We start from the raw sequence: 26,988 nt of genomic DNA, 5'->3' as shown, positions 1-26,988 counted from the left end.
TTATTCTACTTTCGGTTGTCTTTCTAAAATCTGGCCAGGGGCAATTGATGAAAATGTATCTTTTTTCATTCTTGATCCTTTCTTGTCAAATAAAAAAATGAAATTCAATACATATGGAAATATGTTATCGAGGAAACATGTGAAAACGAAATCAGATATTTTCAGTTTTTACAGGCCCAGACCTTATTATCTTCCTGTTGCCTCGTTGCCTTTTATTTTTTCTATTTTTTCAAATGGAGGCAATTGATGTATACTTAATTAAAGGTATATCATGTCAATCCGTGGAGATAAAACCATCTATATGTATAAGATACAATTCACCTTTTAAGGCTCACATTAAGGGTTACAGTCAGGCAGCGTTAAATTGATTTTAAGCCGTTAAAATCAACAATAAAATTATTAAAATAGAAACAAATCTATAATATTAAATACTACTACTTGTGAATAAAATAACTAAATACATTTAATAAATAGCTGCTACATCTTTGTCACGTTCCAGTCTAGACACTCTGTCTGGTTAGTAGCTGCAGCCTAGGTGCTCCTCGGTTTGTCTCACCGGCGCCTCCCAGCCGGGCGGGTGAGCGTCTGTGATTGGCTGACGCGGCGGCTCGTACTTCCGTGGTGCACGAGAAGGAGCCGTGTTGGTCACTAAACAGTGGAGTAAAATGGCGCTTCTTCAAGGAACAAAGAAGAAAGTTTGCTATTACTACGACGGTAAATATCCAACGCTTTTCTTTCGGAGTGAAGCGGCATGAAATGCGCGAAGATTTTCAGGACATTATACGTGTTTTTAACGTATTTAATTTTAATTTTAATACAGAGCACGCCAGCTAGCTGGTGTAGCTAGCGAGCTACCGTTAGCTCGCTAGCCAAATTAGAATAAGCGAAATTATTTATTTCATGCCATTTAAAAAAATATGATGTCTTGGATTGTGCTGTGCGGTAATTTGTTAATTGTGGGAGCATATGTAGCTTCACGTTTACCGTTAACACCGGCGCTCATCTCGCAGGTGTTCCGGTTTAAAACGCGACCGTGTTAACTGGTGGTCTTTCAGCCGAACGCGCCTGTTGTCGTGGTTACAAACAGCTGTTTTAAAATAGGAAAGATAACGCTTGTAGCTGTCCTCGTGAATGCCGCATTGTTTCGCTCCGTTTTCATCACGCAAAAAGACGGGTTCGTCTTATTTAACGTGTGAGTGTTGATCTGTATGTACGGTAGATAAACTATTCAATTCAATTCAGTTTATTTGTATAGCCCAATTTCACAAATTACAAATTTGTCTCGGAGTGCTTTACAATCTGTACACATAGACATCCCTGCCCCAAAACCTCACATCGGACCAGGAAAAACTCCCAAATAACCCTTCAGGGGGAAAAAAGGGAAGAAACCTGGAGGAGAGCAACAGAGGAGGATCCCTCTCCTAGGATGGACAGATGCAATAGATGTAATGTGTACAGAAGGACAGATTTAGAGTTAAAATACATTCAATGAATGTGACAGAGTGTATGAATAGTTCATAGTAGGCATATTCCACGATGGAGACCTCCACGATCCATCAGGCAGATGGAGGTAGAGAGGAGGAGTGGGCGGAGTCTCAAACGTGGGCGGAGTCTCAACAGGACAGTGGCGTAGTCAGGAGCAGGAATTCCACGACCCAGACCTCGATGATCCATCGGGCAGATAGGATCTAATATGACTAGGCTCCCTTTGAATGGAGTTTGGCCCCAAGTTGTCTCCAAATTCACCGTTTCATTAGGTTTTCAATCTGATCCTGTAATGTAAATTTATCTGGATGATTTCTGTTTCCAAAGGGGATGTGGGGAACTACTACTACGGCCAGGGCCATCCCATGAAACCCCACCGGATCCGCATGACGCACAACCTCCTTCTCAACTATGGACTGTACAGGAAAATGGAGATTTACGTGAGTTGCATCGCTCCACACAAGCCCTCAACACTCAGGGAATATTATGTCATAATGCTAAAAAGCATTGGCAGTTATTAGGTTGCTGACAAAGAAGATGGATTTTGTTTAGTCAGAGACTAGAACACATGTAGGTGAACACAGACTAGTACACATGGAAGTGAACACAGACTAGTACACATGTAGGTGAACACAGACTAGTACACATGGAAGTGAACACAGACTAGTACACATGGAAGTGAACACAGACTAGTACACATGGAAGTGAACACAGACTAGTACATGGAAGTGAACACAGACTAGTACACATGGAAGTGAACACAGACTAGTACACATGGAAGTGAACACAGACTAGTACACATGTAGGTGAACACAGACTAGTACGTGAACACAGACTAGTACAGAAGTGAACACAGACTAGTACACATGGAAGTGAACACAGACTAGTACACATGGAAGTGAACACAGACTAGTACACATGGGTGAACACAGACTAGTACACATGGAAGTGAACACAGACTAGTACATGGAAGTGAACACAGACTAGTACATGGAAGTGAACACAGACTAGTACACATGGTGAACACAGACTAGTACACATGTAGTGAACACAGACTAGTACATGGAAGTGAACACAGACTAGTACACATGGAAGTGAACACAGACTAGTACATGGTGAACACAGACTAGTACACATGGAAGTGAACACAGACTAGTACACATGGAAGTGAACACAGACTAGTACACATGTAGGTGAACACAGACTAGTACACATGGAAGTGAACACAGACTAGTACACATGGAAGTGAACACAGACTAGTACACATGGAAGTGAACACAGACTAGTACACATGGAAGTGACAGACTAGTACATGGAAGTGAACACAGACTAGTACACATGGAAGTGAACACAGACTAGTACACATGGAAGTGAACACAGACTAGTACACATGTAGGTGAACACAGACTAGTACACATGTAGGTGAACACAGACTAGTACACATGTAGGTGAACACAGACTAGTACACATGGAAGTGAACACAGACTAGTACACATGGAAGTGAACACAGACTAGTACACATGGAAGTGAACACAGACTAGTACACATGGAAGTGAACACAGACTAGTACACATGGAAGTGAACACAGACTAGTACACATGGAAGTGAACACAGACTAGTACACATGGAAGTGAACACAGACTAGTACACATGTAGGTGAACACAGACTAGTACACATGGAAGTGAACACAGACTAGTACACATGGAAGTGAACACAGACTAGTACACATGTAGGTGAACACAGACTAGTACACATGGTGAACACAGACTAGTACACATGGAAGTGAACACAGACTAGTACACATGGAAGTGAACACAGACGAGTACACATGGAAGTGAACACAGACTAGTACACATGGAAGTGAACACAGACTAGTACACATGGAAGTGAACACAGACTAGTACACATGGAAGTGAACACAGACTAGTACACATGGAAGTGAACACAGACTAGTACACATGGAAGTGAACACAGACTAGTACACATGGAAGTGAACACAGACTAGTACACATGTAGGTGAACACAGACTAGTACACATGGAAGTGAACACAGACTAGTACACATGGGTGAACACAGACTAGTACACATGGAAGTGAACAGACTAGTACATGGGTGAACACAGACTAGTACACATGGAAGTGAACACAGACTAGTACACATGTAGTGAACACAGACTAGTACATGGAAGTGAACACAGACTAGTACACATGGAAGTGAACACAGACTAGTACACATGGAAGTGAACACAGACTAGTACACATGGAAGTGAACACAGACTAGTACACATGGAAGTGAACACAGACTAGTACACATGGAAGTGAACACAGACTAGTACACATGTAGGTGAACACAGACTAGTACACATGGAAGTGAACACAGACTAGTACACATGGAAGTGAACACAGACTAGTACACATGGAAGTGAACACAGACTAGTACACATGGAGTGAACACAGACTAGTACACATGGAAGTGAACACAGACTAGTACACATGTAGGTGAACACAGACTAGTACACATGGAAGTGAACACAGACTAGTACACATGTAGGTGAACACAGACTAGTACACATGGAAGTGAACACAGACTAGTACACATGTAGGTGAACACAGACTAGTACACATGGAAGTGAACACAGACTAGTACACATGGAGTGAACACAGACTAGTACACATGGGTGAACACAGACTAGTACACATGGAAGTGAACACAGACTAGTACACATGGAGTGAACACAGACTAGTACACATGGGTGAACACAGACTAGTACACATGGAAGTGAACACAGACTAGTACACATGTAGGTGAACACAGACTAGTACACATGGAAGTGAACACAGACTAGTACACATGTAGGTGAACACAGACTAGTACACATGGAAGTGAACACAGACTAGTACACATGGAAGTGAACACAGACTAGTACACATGGAAGTGAACAGACTAGTACACATGGAAGTGAACACAGACTAGTACACATGGAAGTGAACACAGACTAGTACACATGGAAGTGAACACAGACTAGTACACATGGAAGTGAACACAGACTAGTACACATGTAGGTGAACACAGACTAGTACACACGTAGGTGAACACAGACTAGTACACATGGAAGTGAACACAGACTAGTATACATGTAGGTGAACACAGACTAGTACACATGGAAGTGAACACAGACTAGTACACATGGAGTGAACACAGACTAGTACACATGGAAGTGAACACAGACTAGTACACATGGAAGTGAACACAGACTAGTACACATGGAAGTGAACACAGACTAGTACACATGGAAGTGAACACAGACTAGTACACATGTAGGTGAACACAGACTAGTACACATGGAAGTGAACACAGACTAGTACACATGGAAGTGAACACAGACTAGTACACATGGAAGTGAACACAGACTAGTACACATGGAAGTGAACACAGACTAGTACACATGGAAGTGAACACAGACTAGTACACATGGAAGTGAACACAGACTAGTACACATGGAGTGACTGGGTGAACACAGACTAGTACACATGGAGTGAACACAGACTAGTACACATGGTTGTGAACACAGACTACTACACATGGAAGTGAACACAGACTAGTACACATGTAAGTGAACACAGACTAGTACACATGGACGTGAACACAGACTAGTACACATGGGAGTGAACACAGGCTAGTACACATGGAAGTGAACATAGACTAGTACAGACTAGTACACATGGAAGTGAACACAGACTAGTACACATGTAGGTGAACACAGACTAGTACACATGGAAGTGAACACAGACTAGTACACATGGAAGTGAACACAGACTAGTACACATGGAAGTGAACACAGACTAGTACACATGTGAACACAGACTAGTACACATGGAAGTGAACACAGACTAGTACACATGGAGGTGAACACAGACTAGTACACATGGAAGTGAACACAGACTAGTACACATGTAGAAGTGAACACAGACTAGTACACATGGAAGTGAACACAGACTAGTACACATGTAGGTGAACACAGACTAGTACACATGGAAGTGAACACAGACTAGTACACATGGAAGTGAACACAGACTAGTACACATGGAAGTGAACACAGACTAGTACACATGTAGGTGAACACAGACTAGTACACATGGAAGTGAACACAGACTAGTACACATGGTGAACACAGACTAGTACACATGGAAGTGAACACAGACTAGTACACATGGAAGTGAACACAGACTAGTACACATGGAAGTGAACACAGACTAGTACACATGGAGTGAACACAGACTAGCACACAAGGAAGTGAACACAGAGAAGTACACATGTAGGTGACCACAGACCAGAACACATGGGTGAACACAGACTAGTACACATGTAGGAGAACACAGACTAGTACACATGTAGGTGAACACAGACTAGTACACATGGAAGTGAACACAGACTAGTACACATGGAAGTGAACAGACTAGTACACATGGAAGTGAACACAGACTAGTACACATGTAGGTGAACACAGACTAGTACACATGGAAGTGAACACAGACTAGTACACATGGAAGTGAACAGACTAGTACACATGGAAGTGAACACAGACTAGTACACATGGAAGTGAACACAGACTAGTACACATGGAAGTGAACACAGACTAGTACACATGGAAGTGAACACAGACTAGTACACATGGAAGTGAACACAGACTAGTACACATGGAAGTGAACACAGACTAGTACACATGGAAGTGAACACAGACTAGTACACATGTAGGTGAACACAGACTAGTACACATGGAAGTGAACACAGACTAGTACACATGTAGGTGAACACAGACTAGTACACATGGAAGTGAACACAGACTAGTACACATGTAGGTGAACACAGACTAGTACACATGGAAGTGAACACAGACTAGTACACATGTAGGTGAACACAGACTAGTACACATGGAAGTGAACACAGACTAGTACACATGTAGGTGAACACAGACTAGTACACATGGAAGTGAACACAGACTAGTACACATGGAAGTGAACACAGACTAGTACACATGGAAGTGAACACAGACTAGTACACATGTAGGTGAACACAGACTAGTACACATGGAAGTGAACACAGACTAGTACACATGTAGGTGAACACAGACTAGTACACATGGAAGTGAACAGACTAGTACACATGGAAGTGAACACAGACTAGTACACATGGAAGTGAACACAGACTAGTACATGGAAGTGAACACAGACTAGTACACATGGAAGTGAACACAGACTAGTACACATGGAAGTGAACACAGACTAGTACACATGGAAGTGAACACAGACTAGTACACATGGAAGTGAACACAGACTAGTACACATGTAGGTGAACACAGACTAGTACACATGTAGGTGAACACAGACTAGTACACATGGAAGTGAACAGACTAGTACACATGGAAGTGAACACAGACTAGTACACATGGAAGTGAACACAGACTAGTACACATGGAAGTGAACACAGACTAGTACACATGTAGGTGAACACAGACTAGAACACATGGAAGTGAACACAGACTAGTACACATGGGTGAACACAGACTAGTACACATGGAGTGAACACAGACTAGTACACATGGAAGTGAACACAGACTAGTACACATGGAAGTGAACACAGACTAGTACATGGAAGTGAACACAGACTAGTACACATGGAGGTGAACACAGACTTGTACACATGGAAGTGAACACAGACTAGTACACATGGAAGTGAACACAGACTAGTACACATGGAAGTGAACACAGACTAGTACACATGGAGTGAACACAGACTAGTACACATGGAAGTGAACACAGACTAGTACACATGGAAGTGAACACAGACTAGTACACATGTAGGTGAACACAGACTAGTACACATGGAAGTGAACACAGACTAGTACACATGGAAGTGAACACAGACTAGTACACATGAGAGTGAACACAGACTAGTACACATGGAAGTGAACACAGACTAGTACACATGGAAGTGAACACAGACTAGTACACATGGAAGTGAACACAGACTAGTACACATGGAAGTGAACACAGACTAGTACACATGGAAGTGAACACAGACTAGTACACATGGAAGTGAACACAGACTAGTACACATGTAGGTGAACACAGACTAGTACACATGGAAGTGAACAGACTAGTACACATGGAAGTGAACACAGACTAGTACACATGGAAGTGAACACAGACTAGTACACATGGAAGTGAACACAGACTAGTACACATGGAAGTGAACACAGACTAGTACACATGTAGGTGAACACAGACTAGTACACACGTAGGTGAACACAGACTAGTACACATGGAAGTGAACACAGACTAGTATACATGTAGGTGAACACAGACTAGTACACATGGAAGTGAACACAGACTAGTACACATGGAAGTGAACACAGACTAGTACACATGGAAGTGAACACAGACTAGTACACATGGAAGTGAACACAGACTAGTACACATGGAAGTGAACACAGACTAGTACACATGGAAGTGAACACAGACTAGTACACATGGAAGTGAACACAGACTAGTACACATGTAGGTGAACACAGACTAGTACACATGGAAGTGAACACAGACTAGTACACATGGAAGTGAACACAGACTAGTACACATGGAAGGTGAACACAGACTAGTACACATGGAAGTGAACACAGACTAGTACACATGGAAGTGAACACAGACTAGTACACATGGAAGTGAACACAGACTAGTACACATGGAAGTGAACACAGACTAGTACACATGGAAGTGAACACAGACTAGTACACATGGAAGTGAACACAGACTAGTACACATGGAGGTGAACACAGACTAGTACACATGGAAGTGAACACAGACTAGTACACATGGAAGTGAACACAGACTAGTACACATGGAAGTGAACACAGACTAGTACACATGTAGGTGAACACAGACTAGTACACATGGAAGTGAACACAGACTAGTACACATGGAAGTGAACACAGACTAGTACACATGGAAGTGAACACAGACTAGTACACATGTAGGTGAACACAGACTAGTACACATGGAAGTGAACAGACTAGTACACATGGAAGTGAACACAGACTAGTACACATGGAAGTGAACACAGACTAGTACACATGTAGGTGAACACAGACTAGTACACATGGAAGTGAACACAGACTAGTACACATGTAGGTGAACACAGACTAGTACACATGGAAGTGAACACAGACTAGACTAGTACATGGAAGTGAACACAGACTAGTACACATGGAAGTGAACACAGACTAGTACACATGGAAGTGAACACAGACTAGTACACATGGAAGTGAACACAGACTAGTACACATGGAAGTGAACACAGACTAGTACACATGTAGGTGAACACAGACTAGTACACATGGAAGTGAACACAGACTAGTACACATGTAGGTGAACACAGACTAGTACACATGGAAGTGAACACAGACTAGTACACATGGAAGTGAACACAGACTAGTACACATGGAAGTGAACACAGACTAGTACACATGGAAGTGAACACAGACTAGTACACATGGAAGTGAACACAGACTAGTACACATGTAGGTGAACACAGACTAGTACACATGTAGGTGAACACAGACTAGTACACATGGAAGTGAACACAGACTAGTACACATGGAAGTGAACACAGACTAGTACACATGGAAGTGAACACAGACTAGTACACATGGAAGTGAACACAGACTAGTACACATGGAAGTGAACACAGACTAGTACACATGGAAGTGAACACAGACTAGTACACATGGAAGTGAACAGACTAGTACACATGGAAGTGAACACAGACTAGTACACATGGAAGTGAACACAGACTAGTACACATGGAAGTGAACACAGACTAGTACACATGGAAGTGAACACAGACTAGTACACATGGAAGTGAACACAGACTAGTACACATGGAAGTGAACACAGACTAGTACACATGGAAGTGAACACAGACTAGTACACATGTAGGTGAACACAGACTAGTACACATGGAAGTGAACACAGACTAGTACACATGGAAGTGAACACAGACTAGTACACATGTAGGTGAACACAGACTAGTACACATGGAAGTGAACACAGACTAGTACACATGGAAGTGAACACAGACTAGTACACATGGAAGTGAACACAGACTAGTACACATGGAAGTGAACACAGACTAGTACACATGGAAGTGAACACAGACTAGTACACATGGAAGTGAACACAGACTAGTACACATGGAAGTGAACACAGACTAGTACACATGGAAGTGAACACAGACTAGTACACATGGAAGTGAACACAGACTAGTACACATGTAGGTGAACACAGACTAGTACACATGGAAGTGAACACAGACTAGTACACATGGAAGTGAACACAGACTAGTACACATGGAAGTGAACACAGACTAGTACACATGGAAGTGAACACAGACTAGTACACATGGAAGTGAACACAGACTAGTACACATGTAGGTGAACACAGACTAGTACACATGGAAGTGAACACAGACTAGTACACATGGAAGTGAACACAGACTAGTACACATGGAAGTGAACACAGACTAGTACACATGGAAGTGAACACAGACTAGTACACATGGAAGTGAACACAGACTAGTACACATGGAAGTGAACACAGACTAGTACACATGGAAGTGAACAGACTAGTACACATGGAAGTGAACACAGACTAGTACACATGGAAGTGAACACAGACTAGTACACATGGAAGTGAACACAGACTAGTACACATGGAAGTGAACACAGACTAGTACACATGTAGGTGAACACAGACTAGTACACATGGAAGTGAACACAGACTAGTACACATGGAAGTGAACACAGACTAGTACACATGGAAGTGAACACAGACTAGTACACATGGAAGTGAACACAGACTAGTACACATGGAAGTGAACACAGACTAGTACACATGGAAGTGAACACAGACTAGTACACATGGAAGTGAACACAGACTAGTACACATGGAAGTGAACACAGACTAGTACACATGGAAGTGAACACAGACTAGTACACATGGAAGTGAACACAGACTAGTACACATGGAAGTGAACACAGACTAGTACACATGGAAGTGAACACAGACTAGTACACATGGAAGTGAACACAGACTAGTACACATGGAAGTGAACACAGACTAGTACACATGGAAGTGAACACAGACTAGTACACATGGAAGTGAACACAGACTAGTACACATGGAAGTGAACACAGACTAGTACACATGGAAGTGAACACAGACTAGTACACATGGAAGTGAACACAGACTAGTACACATGGAAGTGAACACAGACTAGTACACATGGAAGTGAACACAGACTAGTACACATGGAAGTGAACACAGACTAGTACACATGGAAGTGAACACAGACTAGTACACATGGAAGTGAACACAGACTAGTACACATGGAAGTGAACACAGACTAGTACACATGGAAGTGAACACAGACTAGTACACATGGAAGTGAACACAGACTAGTACACATGGAAGTGAACACAGACTAGTACACATGGAAGTGAACACAGACTAGTACACATGGAAGTGAACACAGACTAGTACACATGAAGTGAACACAGACTAGTACACATGGAAGTGAACACAGACTAGTACACATGGAAGTGAACACAGACTAGTACACATGGAAGTGAACACAGACTAGTACACATGGAAGTGAACACAGACTAGTACACATGGAAGTGAACACAGACTAGTACACATGGAAGTGAACACAGACTAGTACACATGGAAGTGAACACAGACTAGTACACATGGAAGTGAACACAGACTAGTACACATGGAAGTGAACACAGACTAGTACACATGGAAGTGAACACAGACTAGTACACATGGAAGTGAACACAGACTAGTACACATGGAAGTGAACACAGACTAGTACACATGGAAGTGAACACAGACTAGTACACATGGAAGTGAACACAGACTAGTACACATGGAAGTGAACACAGACTAGTACACATGGAAGTGAACACAGACTAGTACACATGGAAGTGAACACAGACTAGTACACATGGAAGTGAACACAGACTAGTACACATGGAAGTGAACACAGACTAGTACACATGGAAGTGAACACAGACTAGTACACATGGAAGTGAACACAGACTAGTACACATGGAAGTGAACACAGACTAGTACACATGGAAGTGAACAGACTAGTACACATGGAAGTGAACACAGACTAGTACACATGGAAGTGAACACAGACTAGTACACATGGAAGTGAACACAGACTAGTACACATGGAAGTGAACACAGACTAGTACACATGGAAGTGAACACAGACTAGTACACATGGAAGTGAACACAGACTAGTACACATGGAAGTGAACACAGACTAGTACACATGGAAGTGAACACAGACTAGTACACATGGAAGTGAACACAGACTAGTACACATGGAAGTGAACACAGACTAGCCGCTCGAAGGCTGTGCGCATTAAACGTGTCAAACCCAACGACTCCTGTCTCGTGACGAAGAGTCAGCCGCCACTCTCTTCCTCATCCTCTTTTCTGCTTCCAGAGGCCACACAAAGCCAGCGGAGAGGAGATGACTAAATACCACAGCGACGACTACATCAAGTTCCTGAGGTCCATCCGACCGGACAACATGTCCGAGTACAGCAAGCAGATGCAGCGGTGTGAGTGTTGGCTTCGACTCCACTGGACGCCAACAGTGTTCTTACTGTTCCCGTGATGTTGAATTTAATTTATTTTTGTGTCTTTTTCTTAGTCAACGTCGGAGAAGACTGTCCGGTGTTCGATGGCCTGTTTGAGTTCTGCCAGCTCTCAGCAGGAGGCTCTGTCGGTGAGTTATCCCATAATCCCCCTGGCGCAGCAGCCTCTAACAGCGAGGACGTTTAAGACTTGTGCACGGAATAAACCAGAAGTATTCAAACTCGATCCGCCTGTCCTTCACCGGGGAGAAGATGGATTTCCCGAGCACACCTGCACATCAAAGTCCAGGTAACTCATCTTTACTTTTTTCCCTCCAGCTGGGGCGTTGAAGTTGAACAAGCAGCAGACGGACATCGCCATCAACTGGGCCGGCGGACTCCACCACGCCAAGAAGTCCGAGGCCTCTGGGTTCTGCTACGTCAACGACATCGTGCTGGCCATCCTCGAGCTGCTCAAGTAAGCTGCCGGCTCTAAAACACCCGCCGGAATTAGAAAGGGTTTTTACATATTGTTCAACATCCCTCAAGAACTACATTTATATGTATAATATAATATATTATATAATACAATATATATAATATATATTATAATATATATAATAATTATTATAATATATATAATAATATAAATAATAATATATATATATAAAATAAATAATGTGAGTAAGTCTTGTGTTTTTGAGGAAACCAACCGCCACATTTTCCCATAATAAGTTCTGGTGTGTGAACACAACAAATTTATAGCATCAACACAACGTCAATATTGTATTCTGGTGGTTGAAGAGCAAAGACCCCGATAACAGACGAGAGGTCTTCGCTCTCCTCCTCCTCTAGATGTGAATAACCGATGCTCTCTCCTCTCTAGGTACCACCAGAGGGTTGTGTACATAGACATCGACATCCATCACGGCGATGGCGTGGAGGAGGCCTTCTACACCACCGACCGGGTCATGACCGTCTCCTTCCACAAGTACGGGGAGTACTTCCCCGGCACCGGAGACCTGAGGGTGTGTAGTTGATTCTCGTCGCCCTTCATCTACGCAACACATCTGTGTGTGTGTGCTACAATTAATTATCTTCGCTGTGTGCAGGACATCGGAGCCGGAAAGGGGAAGTACTACGCGGTGAACTACCCGCTCCGAGACGGCATTGATGACGAGTCCTATGAAGCCATCTTCAAACCCGTAAGCCTTCTTTTATTTAGGCGCTATGGTAGTCCACCGCCATCACGGCTGCTAACGTGTGTGTGTGTGTGTGTGTTAGATCATGGTTAAAGTGATGGAGATGTACCAGCCGAGTGCCGTGGTCCTCCAGTGTGGAGCGGACTCTCTTTCTGGAGACCGACTGGGCTGCTTCAACCTCACCATCAAAGGTACGAGCACCATCACCCAGAACCACCAGTAAGATGCCCTTTAATAATGGAGGATTACGTGTGTGTGTGTGTGTGTATGGAGGACATAAAATGTCTATAACTTATATTTATTTATTCATTTATTTAAGCATTAATTTATTCATTCTTACATTTATTTATTTATTCCTGTATTTATACATTTATTTATTCTTTTATTTATGTATTTATACATTTATTTTAGCATTTATTTATTAATGTCTACATTTATTTATGTATACATTTATTTAAGGATTTATTTATTTATTCTTTTATTTATTCATGCATTTATTTAAGCATTTATTTATTGATACTTACATGTGTGTGTGTGTGTGTCTGCAGGCCATGCCAAATGCGTGGAGTACATCAAGAGCTTCAACCTGCCGCTGCTGATGCTGGGCGGCGGCGGCTACACCATCCGCAACGTGGCGCGCTGCTGGACCTACGAGACGGCGGTGGCGCTGGACTGCTCCATCCCCAACGAGCTGCCCTACAACGACTACTTTGAGTACTTTGGGCCCGACTTCAAGCTCCACATCAGCCCGTCCAACATGACCAACCAGAACACGACCGAGTACCTGGAGAAGATCAAGCAGCGGCTGTTCGAGAACCTGCGCATGCTGCCGCACGCGCCCGGCGTCCAGATGCAGGCCATCCCCGAGGACGCGCCGCACCCCGACAGCGCCGACGAAGACGAGGAGGAAACCGACAAGCGCGTGTCCAGTAAGAGGATCTACCGCGGGGGGGGGGTAAAGTTAGTGTGTGTGTGTGTGAGCGTTTGTCTTTCTCCCGCTCCAGTCCGGGCTCACGACAAGAGGATCGCCTGCGAGGAGGAGTTCTCCGACTCCGAGGACGAGGCGGAGGGTCAGGGCGGCGGCCGCAGGAACGCCGCCAACCACAAGAAGGTGAAGCGAGTGAAGAAGGAGGACGAGAAGGAAGCGGAGGAGAAGAAAGGTACGACTCGTCTGACCCCACCGGGGGATGAAGATGTTGTGTAGAAGCATCGAGATGATCGTTTGTTTCTTTGCTGCCTCTCCAGAAGTGAAAGAGGAGGAGAAGGAGGAAGAGAAGATGGACACATCAGGGTAAGAGAGACTTAAAATGATTAGGAAAAGAATACATGTTTGTTTTTTGGGTTTAATCGTGTTTTATAAGCTGAGAGTTGGTCATTTAAACGGCTCATAAATCCCTCTGTTATATCTGTGTAAACATCTCCCTCAATGTGGCGTGAACTCCTGAATCGTTTTGTTTGCAGACCAAAAGAAGAGGTGAAGACGACTTGAAGTGCGAAAGGAAGGAAGGAAAGGTCCCTCTGTCCCCGATGCTCCCTAGTTCCTGCGCCTGTTTTTCGCTGTATTATGAACATTTGTTACCAACCTCAGTGAAACCCGGCTGAGTGGGCGTGGCCCCCTCCCCCCATAACCCTAAGCCCCGCCCACCTGGAGCCCCCAGAGGTACAAAACAAAGGACACAAGTCCTCTCGATGTGAAGCTCTCGATCGGTCGCCGGTCCCAGATTTCTGACTTTAGAGCTTGTGAACTAAACTAAAGTCTTTCTGTTAGTTTTTAAACATCTATTTATGATGAGTACTCAGCATTCGGCGTGCTGCGTGTGTAGCGTAACCTCGCCTGTACATACGCTCCTCGCTCGGTAACTTATTTAACCTTCGTGGACGACCTGCGACATGTCCGTGTTTTACTTTCTGTCGAGTGGTTGTTGAGGTTTGGACGTGAGCGACTTGTTTTTGGATATTTTGTACCCCGTCATGAAGGCGGCGTGAGTTTAATCCTCGTGAAATGTGCATTATCAGAACTTTTTAATAAACATATGAAATTATCCATGTGGTCAAGTTCATTATTTTACCCGTAAAAATAAATATTTGATTGCAAGACATTATGTATGTTTAAAAATCTATTTATAGATTTGTTATATCAGAACTTCGTCATTTTATGACTTATAGCAGAACAAATACGAACATTTTACTTAGTCTACATTTCATCAGTGACGTATGAACATATACTTACGAGTACTTTTTGAAATGTATCTATAATTGACACCGAATATATAAATTTAAATATACTATGTTACTAACTTTGCTTCATCGGCACCTGTACCGCGTATTCGTCACATTTCTATAACTTTTAATGCTTTATCATTTTAAGAAAGCGGTTGTAAGTTCTGATACCATCTTCTTTTACTCATAAGTATGTTCCAAAATTTACAACTTTCTTATGACTTAATAAAATAAATTCGACAAGCTACATTGCAACTAAAAATTAATTTAAAAAAATATATACACTAAGTATATAATAGCTTAAAATTAATTTTTTCCATGAAATAATTCTAAAATTTCCCCTCTGTGGGACTAAAAGAAATATATAATCTATGATTATAGAATAAATGTATTAAGATGTTCTGTTTCTGGAGGATGTAAACGACTCGTCAGGAACAGGATGAGTCGCGGCTTGAATTCAGTTATTTTAATAGTGGAATGACAGCAGAAAACATCTCAGATCCAGTTCTACTCGAGTAGAAACAGATTAAAAACACTGAGTTGGCTTTGAAGTCTCGATGGATCCCGGGTACAAAAATCACTTCTTATGCCACAAAGATGTTAGAAAAAGCAAAAAAAGACCAGGGAGCCTCTCGTCTCCGACCTCTTTATTTGAATTGGGGGGGGGGGGTAGTGGACTGTGGGTTCTCCTTCCTGACTGGACCGGGTGGAGTTGTGTGGTGTTTACGCCTCCAGTTCAAAGTCAAAGTACTGTTGGTCAAAGTAATGAATCCTCGTGTATCCGTCTTCTCCTCCACTGCTGTAACTGTAAACAACAACAACAGGCGTCACACGTTGGCCGCGACGCACACGAGAACTTCTTTACGCCGCAGGTGCGGCGTCCTACCTCTTGCCGTCGGGGTGGAATGCCACGCAGTTGATGGGGCCAAAGTGACCTTTGATCCTGCCGAACTCCTCTTCGTAGGCAGCGTGGAAGAACCTGAGGAGAGAAAAAAATTAGAGTCAGCGCCTCGATGTTAACGCGGCGGCGGCTCTTCTCGCGACTCACCTGGCCTCGAACTTGCCGATCCTGGTGGACGTCGTGGTGACCTCCATGGCCTCCTGGCCGCCCCCCATCACCACCTGACAGCCAGAGAGCGGGCGGGTGTTACTAAGACGATGCCGGGCGGCGGCGAGGAAACAAACGCCGCCGGGTCGGGACTCACGTGATCCAAGGTGGGCGAGATGGCCGCCGAGTTGACGGGTCTCTCCGTCTTGAAGGTCTTGACGTGCTCCAGAGAAGCCGAGTCGAACAGCTGAGGGGAAAAACACCCAGAAGGGAGGCGTCAGACGACCGGAGCGCCGGAGGGGTTCTGACACATTTTTGGGACTTCCGTGACCAAACTGAAATCTCGGTATAAACATGAAAACTGTAGAAAATGTTGCGTAATGAGATATCGCCAGCTTATATTTTGAGCGTCTTTCTTTAAAGAATTAATTATTTCAAACTCGGCGTAAATAAACATGTGATTTTAACACATTTCCATGACTTTTCCAAAACTTTTATGATTTTAGTTTTTTCCATGACTTTTCCAGGTTTTCCTTGACCGTACGATCCCTGACCGGCGGCGCCGCGGGTTCCGGTTCCGCCCGGAGACTCGTACCTTGGCCGAGTTGTCCTTGGAGGCGCTGATGAACATCGTGAGATCCACGGAGGTCTGGAGGTCGTTGATCTGCTTGGTGTGCTCCTTCACCTTCTTGATGATCTCCCCAGACTGCCGACACACACACACACATTTATAACACTAAATAATCACACGAATGTTCGCCGCTGCGCTGCAAAGCCGACCCGGCGACCCACCTTAGCGCTGAACTGGTTGAACTCTCCGTTCTCATGGCCGGCGATGACGAACTCGCCCAGCGGCCCCCAGACGGCGCTGGTGATCTTGTGGTCGTTGCACGGCAGCGACAGGTACGGCTGGTTGTCCTCTGGAGGAGAGGAGACACGGTGACCGACGGGTCGGATACGGTCCGGCTCGGTTTTCGGGGGGGGGGAGAATAAATCACCAGATGTGAAGGAGGTGATGCGGAAAATATGTTCTCCCTTTAGAGTTTGTGAATGATGCAACTCCCCATCAATGTGTATGTGTCTTTAGTCTAGTGGACGCTCTTTACAGTAAACTAAATAAAGAAAAACATGTGTGTGTCGTACTGAAAGTGTTAAATCTAAATATTTACTAAAGTTGCCAGCGTGCAAAATGTTTCCTCGATCCCCCAGAGGATCTTTCTCTCTGTCGTGGCGTTAGACCCCCCCCCCCCCCTGTGTGTGTGTGTGTGTGTACCGATCTGCTGTGGGTCCCTCAGGTCAAAGAAGTTCAGGAAGCACTGGTACCCCATCTGCTTGTCCGTGGAGAACATGACGATGTTGCCGCTGAAGTCGAAGCCGCACGTCCTGACGGCGGAGTTGGTCTCGAGCAGAGCCAGCTGTTTACCTGCGGGGGGGGGGGGGGGGGGGGGGCAGTGGATGTAGGAGCAACCATATCAAAACTTCAGAACTACGACATAACCGTCTCAAAGATAGGTCAACGATGGCGAGAGCTTTTCGTTAATCTTTTGTAGGTTCGTCCCTACAAGTGACCCCTCTGACCCTAGATAGGCATTGTACTACTAATATATATATATATATTTATAATTGTAATACTTCTTACCCCTGCGATATATACAGGACTGTCAGAAAATTAGAATATTGTGATGAAGTTCTTTATTTTCTGTAATGCAATTAAAAAAACAAAAATGTCATGCATTCTGGATTCATTACAAATCAACTGAAATATTGCAAGCCTTTTATTCTTTAATATTGCTGATTATGGCTTACAGTTTAAGAAAACTCAAATATCCTATCTCTAAATATTAGAATATCATGAAAAAGTATACTAGTAGGGTATTAAACAAATCACTTGAATTGTCTAATTAACTCGAAACACCTGCAAGGGTTTCCTGAGCCTTGACAAACACTCAGCTGTTATAAATCTTTTTTTTACTTGGTCTGAGGAAATATTAAAATTTTATGAGATAGGATTTTAGAGTTTTCTTAAGCTGTAAGCCATAATCAGCAATATTAAAAGAATAAAAGGCTTGCAATATTTGAGTTGATTTGTAATGAATCCAGAATGCATGACATTTTTGTTTTTTTAATTGCATTACAGAAAATAAAGAACTTTATCACAATATTCTAATTTTCTGAGACAGTCCTGTATATGTTCTGTGCTAGGGTGACACGCCCTGGAGCTACAGTATGCCTGCATACTGTTCTTGGCTTTAGATTTATTGCGAGGCGTATTTCCAAAAAGAATTGGCCCGCTCAGACGGGTTCATGCGATCCGAAACACATTTCTGATGGTGTTATTCGCCAAAAAAAATGAAGAATAAAGATCAGTGTGAAGCTCAGACAGTCGAGTGGTTTAAAGTCCGAGTGGTTTTGAGACTCTGGTTCTGTTCATCTTGAGGTTCACAGCTTCAAGGGGAATAAAATAGTGACGTCTGGAGGATTTACACTTCCTGTTGCTGCACACACACACACACTAATAGTGCCCTGTCGGTGCTTTCTGATGCGTTCTCTTCTGTTTTCTCTCATATATATTTATATCTCCGCATTATTTATAACCTGTATATCATGTATTTATTATGATACTTTCTGTTGCACTTCTGGTTAGATACCAAACTGCATTTCGTTGCTCTGTACTTGTGTAATGACAATAAAGTTGAATCTAATCTCTCTATCACTCTCCTTTCTCTACACTGGCTCTTTGCTCCCCTTCTCTCTTCTCCCTTCTGTTTCTTTATCTCTCTCTTCCATATCACTTTCCAATCAGCTAAATTCCCCTGGTGCAGATCGCAGATCGCAGATATCTCACACACACACACACACACACACACACACACACACACACACACACACACACACACACACACACACACACACACACACACACACACACACACACACACACACACACACACACACACACACACACACACACACACACACACACACACACACACACACACACACACACACACACACACACACACACGTTGTCTCTACGTACCGGTCTGACAGTCCCACAGTCGGCAGCTGTTGTCTGCCGACCCGGTCAGGACGTTCTTGGTGTCCCCTGACAGAACATTAAGGAGCCCAACACGAACACAGCGACACACACAAAGTCGTATTATTATGTAATCTCTCTCTTTTGTTTGTGTACACAAAGGATACAGTCGCAGTCCACACACCACACGGCCCCCGTGTGGCCGTTGTAGGTGCCGAGCCGCTCTCCGTTGACAGAGTACCACACGTTGGTCACCTGCAGAGGGCACAAAACGGGTTTAATACCCAAAAACAACACGCAGGAACCACGTGACCAGGGCACGTGATCTCACCGTGTCTTTGGCCACGGAGAAGAGCAGGTCCCCATCTCGGTTGTACTTGATCTGCGTGATGGACCTCTCGTGGCCCTGGAGCAGGATGGGTCTCTGTGGAGAGGAGAGCACCGTCAGCATAGATTTAGGATAACAAGAAAAAGAGCTGATAACTTAAAAAATAGCGGATTTAGCTTGTTGGCTTCAAGTTAGCAGGCGGCTAATTGTTAAGCTAACGGAAGCTAGGCTAAACCGGAGCTAACGGTCGCTGCGCGCGACAAGAGCGTTTCATATTTCCGAGTGACGTAGGTGACGTCAGTCGGTCACGAATAAATATACTCACCATTGTGTTGCGTGTCCGCGAGCTGCGGCCCGTCAGCCCGGTGTTTTAACGGAGAACTCTCCCGTGAGAAGAGAAACGATCTACACGTGTTTTCAGAGCGCCGGGGCAGCGGCGGAAGAGGAAGATGACGTATTTCCGGCGGGGAATGGCAGCGAAAATGTTTAATGACGTTAGAGCGCCCCCGAGTGGTGATAGAGTGGTACTGCACTCAAAATCATCACGAAGACATAAAAAAGGTGTTTACGTGTTTTTTATTATATAAAATAATATATTAGAGGTAAAGGACGCAATGTGCGATTACAAATTATATTATATCTATTTTTAATACATATTTGTTTTTAAATTTTCATTAAACCTTTATTTAACCAGGTGAAATCCCATTGCGATGAAATCCTTTTTCCCGAGGGTGACCTGGATATGAATATCTAAACATAATTACATTCTGTATCACGTATAGCACAGTGCTGCAGGTTCCTGCATTTGCATATCTCTCTATAAATCCTAACTCCGCTCTAAATAAGACAACGTGGTCAATCAACACACAACTGAAACGTACACGTTACATCTTTTATTTACCAATAAACTAAATATACAGGGCCGGCTAAAAACAAAAGACAAAAAGAGGAAACGTCTTTGGCTCCTTCTCACGGTCAATAACCCTCCACATCTATACCGCGGGACCAGAGGTATCATTAAATCTGTCCCGTGGTACAATTGGAAGATAATACGTCCGCCATTTCTATGGACATTTTAAAAACGACTCTACGGTGACACCAATGCTCCACATTAAGACTGAAGAGAACTACACGTTTGAGAGTCAAACTACAATTCAGAAGTCCAATAACATTTTCTCTCCTCTAACTCCTCCCCCTCGACTATCGTGAGCATTTTAATAAGGTAATAAGGAAGAAAAAATAAATGTTCTGCTGTGAGATATGTTGCATGTTTACACAAAACATCCACGCAGGACAGTGGAGATGATGAAGACACATCCTCAGCCTCAGAAATAAACTAAACCAAGAGGCGAGCGTTGCATAGAGGTCCTTAAACATTCTCTAGTGGAAACCCTGATTACGAGCGGCTGCAGTTACCAGGGCTGGGAGGAGACGGTCATCGCCACGGGAACCACGAACAAACAAACGAGATTCAAGTGGTCGTCATGTTTTAAGCAGATTGAAAAACATGTAAAAATTAATGCAGCCGACGACAGAACTCAGAGGTCAGGAATGGAAAAGTCATAAAATCGACATCTTTTTACACGTGTAAAAATAAACGGATTAATCTCATAGTGGTGCTCTGGAAGGTACGTACATTTACATATCCAGAGATTATGCTTCAAAACAATAAATACAGACCAGAAGAAATGCCCGAAAAAACAAAGAGAAGCAGTGAGACGCACGCAGACATGAAAGGAAAGAAAACATTTCCCTAAAACCGTCCACAGGTGAGAACGGGGAAAGTCAGAATGAGAAACGTCCTTCAATCATTTTGTAGAATCCGAGATAATATTTTACGTTTTTAAAGAATTTCACTGGCCAAAGAAAATGATCATCTTCACGTTAAGACTTCAGCTGGAAGGAAAGACGTGTATTCGGGAGGACACACACACACACACACACACACACACTGGAGTGGGAGGCGGAGCTTCATTCCCGAGTGGCGACGGGCGGCGCCCCGGCCTCCGTGTCCAGTCCGGGGTCAGTGGCAGGACCGGGCGCAGGGGGCGGAGTCTCGGACCGGGTGGCCGCTGGGCTCCGGCAGAGAGTCCGTGGGCGGCGGGGAGGGGGACTCGGCGCCCGGGTCGGCGGCGGGGACTCCCGCCGCCGCCGCGCCGCCCTTACCGATGAGGCTCTGAACCTTCTTGTTGAGCTCGTTGCGATCGACCTTCAGCGCCCGCCGCAGCTTCTCCAGCCGCTGGACTTTACCCTGCAGCGCCTCGAACTCGTGGTCACGCACACATTTCTGGAGGCAACAACACAACTTGTAAAAAACGTTCCAGCATTTAAATTAGGAAAACGACTTTAAATGAAATTAACCAGTTCTGTCAAAATCACAACCAAGTAAGTTTGTTTAGGTGCGTGCAGAAAATTTATTGTATTTTTCAAAATATTTGAATACAAAATGGGGGCTTTGAGTAAATAAACATCCCTTTATTTTGAATTAAAACAAACGTCTGACTAGAGATTTGCATGATCTGACTTTCTTTTTTTCTTATTTTTAAGACATCTTTCATCACCTGATGCATTCTGGGTAAAGTTAAGGTTTCGGGAGCATTGATAAAACGGACACATAATCACGACAGACCTTCATTTGAACTTTTGCGGATCAAATAAATGAATTTATTTAAACTGAATACCGATTATTACTAAGTGGTCGGTCGTCAGAATTTATTTTGTGCCTTCAGTCAAATAACAATTTAATTTCACGAGATCCTCGACGCCAGGAGATCAGAATTAAAACGACGCCACAAAATACGGAAAGAAGAACAGAAAGAGAAAAGCTGCTTCACCTCCTCCGACATCTCCAGGAGCGCCTTGTTGCTGCTCTCCCAGCGGGAGCGGTACATGGCCGTCTCCTTCTCCAGCTTCTTGATCTTTTTAGTCATCTGAAAACACGAAAAGGGACCAAAAAAAGGCGGAAAAAATAAATAAAAGTGTACAATTCCTCATTCCTTCACTCCTACTCGCAGTCACACAGACGCCACCTCCCCCTCCCCCCCCTCCTCCTCCTCCTCCTCACCTTCTCCATCTCCTGCTTGAAGGTGGTGAAGACCTCGTTGCTCTTGGACAAGGTGGTCTGGAACTCCTCGAACTTCTCCGTGTAGAGCGACAGCTGGACGTCAACAACAACAACAACACGGTGTTCAGGATGTGAACACAAGTGGAGCTCTAACAAAAAAAAGGTGATGGAGGGGAGGGGGGGGAACCTGCTGCTTGAGGTGAACTTCCTGCTGCTTCATCAGCTCACACATCCTCTGAGACTCCACCGCTTCTTTCAGCAGCTGAGGAGACGACGAGGCAAAAGGATGAACCGCGGGAACATTTTACACGGGGGGGGGGGGGCGTTAGTTAGGAGGACACGTACAAAGTGTTTCTCTCGGTCGTGGCGCTCCTCCGACTCCTTCAGCAGCTCCTGGGCCTGCTGCAGCTTGGCGTCCACCAGCTGCTGCTGCAGGTCTTTGTGCTTCACCACTTTGTCTATGTGCTGGTGGGGGGAGGGGAAACACACGGAGTAAAGACGTGTGGGGAGTGTCCCTTTAAGAAGGAGGAGGAGCGAGAGAGCACGGACCTCCTCTCGCAGCTTGTACTGCTCGTAGAGCTTCTTCAGTTTCTCGGCCAGCTCGGAGTTCTCGTGGCGGAGGCTGGCGTTCCTCTCGTTGTGCTGCTCCATCTGAGCCTGGATGTCGTTCAGCGTCACCTGGAAGTGGGAGGTCACCTCCTTCCGCTTCTCCTCCTCCAGGCGCGTCCTCTGCGTGCCCTCCTCCTGCGGGACGGGAGGCGAAGACGTGCGGCGACGCGGTTAGAGAGGGGGCGTGCTCCTCAGAATCACCGCAACACAGTCCTCTCCTTTGGTAGGAAACTAGTTTGGTCCACAGATAATTACTTTTTTTTAAAGCATAAATTGAGTTTATCTACATAAACTGAGATTAAATAAACTAATATACAGAAACTGGACTTTAAGACGGGCAACGGTTGCAGGAAGTCTACACTACCGTTCAGAAGTTGGGGGTCAGCAAGACAATTCGGTGGTTTCCATGAAAACTCACACTTTTATTTATCTAATGAATAAAAAAATGAATATAAAATCTAGTCAAGACATTGACAAGGTTACAAATAATTATTTTTATTGTAAATATTAATGTTTTTCTTCTTGTGGCTCAAAGGAAGGCCAGTTTTACAGCTTCTCTCACCAGCATAACTGTTTTCAGCTGCGCTCACATAAAAAGGATTTTCTAGGGTTTTCTACCCCTCCGCTAGTCTTCTAAGGCGATAACACAATGTTCCACTAGAACACTGGAGATGGGCCTCTACACACCTCTGGAGAGACTTCATGAAACACCAGAGAATAGTCATCTACACATTAACTATGTAAAAAAACAGAGCTTTACTTTGAAACATGTATTCTAAGTGTATATTCAGGTTGCCGCTCCGTTACCTTGAGCGTGCGGTTGTGTCTCTGCAGCTCTCGGCAGAGGCTCTCCAGTTTGCTGCGAGCCAGGACCGCCTTGCTGTGCTCGTTCCTCAGGTTGTCTTTCTCCTGGACCACCTGGTTCTGCTTCTTCTGCAGCACGCGCATCTGCTTCTGGGTGTTGCGGTGCTCTTCCAGCTGTCACACACACACACACACACACACAGACAAACACACGCAGGATTCATTTAGTGTTGTTATAACAATATTATTACCATCCGTAGTGAACTACTGCTGTTTACTACTGTGCATCCTATAGCACACATGAGTCATACGTGATGCTACAACCACAGTCTCTCTCTCTCTACCTCTCTCTTTCGACCTCTCTCTCTCACTCTACCTCTCTCTCTACCTCTCTCTACGTCTCTACCACTCACTCTCTCTCTCTCTCTACCTCTCTCTCTCTCCTCTCTCTCTCTCTCTACCTCTCTCTCTCTCTACCTCTCTCTCTCTCTACCTCTCTCTCTCTCCTCTACTCTCTCTCTCTACTCTCTCTCCTCTCTCTCTCTCTCTCTCTCTACCTCTCTCTCTCTCTCTCTCTCTCTCTACGTCTCTCTCTCTCTACGTCTCTACCACTCACTCTCTCTCTCTCTCTCTCACTCTGGGTCCGTTGGCCTACGCTCCCAACTCAGGACCCGGGGGACGAGTCCAGAGGAGCATTCATCCTCTTTTCTTTTTTTTGGAAACCAGAATTTCAAAAGGTTTTCTTTCTTCCGCGTATTTTCAAGAGAACGTAGATTTTAAACAAAAGAGTATCCGGTCCTTTTTACAGAGCGCATTTATGAGTGAATTAGTCATCGTCCTCAACTTCTGATTTCGAATTAACAAAAACTATATTAGTGCCTACAATCTACAGCCACACTAGGAATGTCTTAAAGGTGCTTCGGGCGAGACTTTTAGAAAAAAAAGCAAAGAGAAAGGAGACGCACCAGCTCGGCATACTTCTTACAAAGGCCTCCCAGCTTCTCCTCCGGGGTGCTCAGTGTGTTCAGAGTCTGCATGAGAAGAGTGATCTCTTTGCCTGCGTACACAACGGAACAGCGAGAGGCGGGACGCGATCAGAAACCCCTGAAGAGAAAACACGAGAACGAGTCATCCTCAGAAGCCCTCCTCACCCAGACCCTTCACTTTCTTCTTATCCTGCGTCTTCTTCTGCTCCTTCTGCCCTCCGGCGACGTGGACTTTGCCCTCCGGCTTGCCGTCGCCGCCCAGGCCGTTGAGCTCGGGGCCGCGCGGCGGGCCGTTGGGCACCGCGCCGGCGTCGTCCGAGAGGCTCTCCCGGCAGTACGTGCTGAGGATGTCCTCCAGCTGCCGGCTCAGCTTCTCGGCCATGTCGCATTGAGAAAGCGTCGCCTCGGCAACTAGACGGAGGGAAGGGAGGAAGGGAGAGGGCGCTTTTCGGTCACTTTTACTCACAAAGACCACGTGTCGTAAAAGCAGTTTGAATATATAATAGTGCAGGAGATGGTCCCGTCGACAACGTACAGATCACCTGGTACGCTTTTTAAAACTCTACCTTCACTTCCTGTCGCGTCCGTCTGGGGCTCCGACTCTTTGAGGCTGTTGCTGTCGGCGCTGTCCTTTGCAGCTGCAGGTGACTCCGCCCCTTCTGCGGCAGGTGACAGTATCCCTTCAACTGCAGGTGATTCTATTCCTTCGGCTGCAGGTGACTCCGCCCCTTCTGCTGCAGGTGTCTCCACCCCTTCTGCTGCAGGTGTCTCCACCCCTTTAGCTGCAGGTGTCTCCACCCCTTCTGCTGCAGGTGACTCCGCCCCTTCAGCTGCAGGTGTCTCCACCCCTTCAGCTGCAGGTGTCTCCACCCCTTTAGCTGCAGGTGTCTCCACCCCTTCTGCTGCAGGTGACCCCACCCCTTCTGCTGCAGGTGTCTCCACCCCTTCAGCTGCAGGTGTCTCCACCCCTTCTGCTGCAGGTGACTCCGCCCCTTCAGCTGCAGGTGTCTCCACCCCTTCAGCTGCAGGTGTCTCCACCCCTTCTGCTGCAGGTGTCTCCACCCCTTCAGCTGCAGGTGTCTCCACCCCTTCTGCTGCAGGTGACTCCGCCCCTTCAGCTGCAGGTGTCTCCACCCCTTCAGCTGCAGGTGTCTCCACCCCTTCAGCTGCAGGTGTCTCCACCCCTTCTGCTGCAGGTGTCTCCACCCCTTTAGCTGCAGGTGACTCCACCCCTTCTGCTGCAGGTGTCTCCACCCCTTTAGCTGCAGGTGACTCCACCCCTTCTGCTGCAGGTGTCTCCACCCCTTTAGCTGCAGGTGTCTCCACCCCTTCTGCTGCAGGTGTCTCCACCCCTTTAGCTGCAGGTGACTCCACCCCTTTAGCTGCAGGTGACTCCACCCCTTTAGCACCAGGTGTCTCCACCCCTTCTGCTGCAGGTGGAGCATCCCCACCGCCTCGGCCGGCAGACTCTTCCGTGTCTTGTTTTTTCATCTCTG

At 45.1% G+C, this 26,988-nt stretch overlaps 3 protein-coding genes across 3 annotated transcripts; 1 reads left to right on the top strand and 2 right to left on the bottom strand.

Annotated features, from left to right (window-relative positions):
* Nucleotides 1-620: 620 nt before the first annotated feature.
* Nucleotides 621-15,440, top strand: hdac1 (histone deacetylase 1). The gene is made up of 12 exons (XM_056432699.1): nt 621-714; nt 1,813-1,925; nt 12,062-12,179; nt 12,272-12,346; nt 12,534-12,672; nt 13,081-13,222; nt 13,307-13,399; nt 13,479-13,587; nt 13,945-14,325; nt 14,401-14,556; nt 14,642-14,687; nt 14,858-15,440. Exons 1-12 carry the CDS (start codon nt 666-668, stop codon nt 14,883-14,885), a joined length of 1,449 nt encoding a protein of 482 aa, XP_056288674.1. The 5' UTR covers nt 621-665; the 3' UTR covers nt 14,886-15,440.
* A 627-nt stretch (nt 15,441-16,067) lies between these two features.
* On the bottom strand, nt 16,068-20,464 carry eif3i (eukaryotic translation initiation factor 3, subunit I). Its single transcript, XM_056441933.1, has 11 exons — nt 20,355-20,464; nt 20,033-20,125; nt 19,869-19,956; nt 19,705-19,770; nt 17,938-18,087; nt 17,457-17,584; nt 17,260-17,370; nt 16,822-16,911; nt 16,665-16,738; nt 16,503-16,595; nt 16,068-16,421 (listed from the first exon to the last, which is right to left on the bottom strand). The coding sequence occupies exons 1-11, from the start codon at nt 20,355-20,357 to the stop codon at nt 16,340-16,342; spliced, it is 978 nt and encodes a 325-aa protein (XP_056297908.1). The 5' UTR covers nt 20,358-20,464; the 3' UTR covers nt 16,068-16,339.
* Nucleotides 20,465-20,907: 443 nt separating this feature from the next.
* txlna (taxilin alpha) lies at nt 20,908-26,379 on the bottom strand. Its single transcript, XM_056435023.1, is given in 11 exon segments — nt 20,908-22,055; nt 22,057-22,316; nt 22,864-22,959; nt 23,094-23,186; nt 23,281-23,355; nt 23,439-23,558; nt 23,643-23,837; nt 24,510-24,680; nt 25,472-25,563; nt 25,658-25,903; nt 26,059-26,379. Coding segments are annotated over 10 exon segments (1,374 nt in total). The 5' UTR covers nt 25,875-25,903; nt 26,059-26,379; the 3' UTR covers nt 20,908-22,000.
* Nucleotides 26,380-26,988: the final 609 nt, after the last annotated feature.

The sequence above is a fragment of the Pseudoliparis swirei genome, chromosome 1 (assembly GCF_029220125.1).
Source record: "Pseudoliparis swirei isolate HS2019 ecotype Mariana Trench chromosome 1, NWPU_hadal_v1, whole genome shotgun sequence".
NCBI lineage: Eukaryota > Metazoa > Chordata > Actinopteri > Perciformes > Liparidae > Pseudoliparis > Pseudoliparis swirei.
The sequence above is the reverse complement of the archived record's forward strand: the minus strand, read 5'-3'. Positions and strand labels throughout refer to the sequence as shown.

Coding starts and splice junctions, on each gene's coding strand:
- eif3i (XM_056441933.1), bottom strand. Junction 19,771..19,868: donor GTGGTGTGTGGACTGCGACT/GTATCCTTTGTG, acceptor ATGTTCTGTCAG/GGGACACCAAGAACGTCCTG. Junction 17,585..17,937: donor GAGGGACCCACAGCAGATCG/GTACACACACAC, acceptor CCTCTCCTCCAG/AGGACAACCAGCCGTACCTG.
- hdac1 (XM_056432699.1), top strand. CDS start 666: ATGGCGCTTCTTCAAGGAACAAAGAAGAAAGTTTGCTATTACTACGAC. Junction 12,673..13,080: donor GCCATCCTCGAGCTGCTCAA/GTAAGCTGCCGG, acceptor TCTCCTCTCTAG/GTACCACCAGAGGGTTGTGT. Junction 14,688..14,857: donor GAGAAGATGGACACATCAGG/GTAAGAGAGACT, acceptor TTTTGTTTGCAG/ACCAAAAGAAGAGGTGAAGA.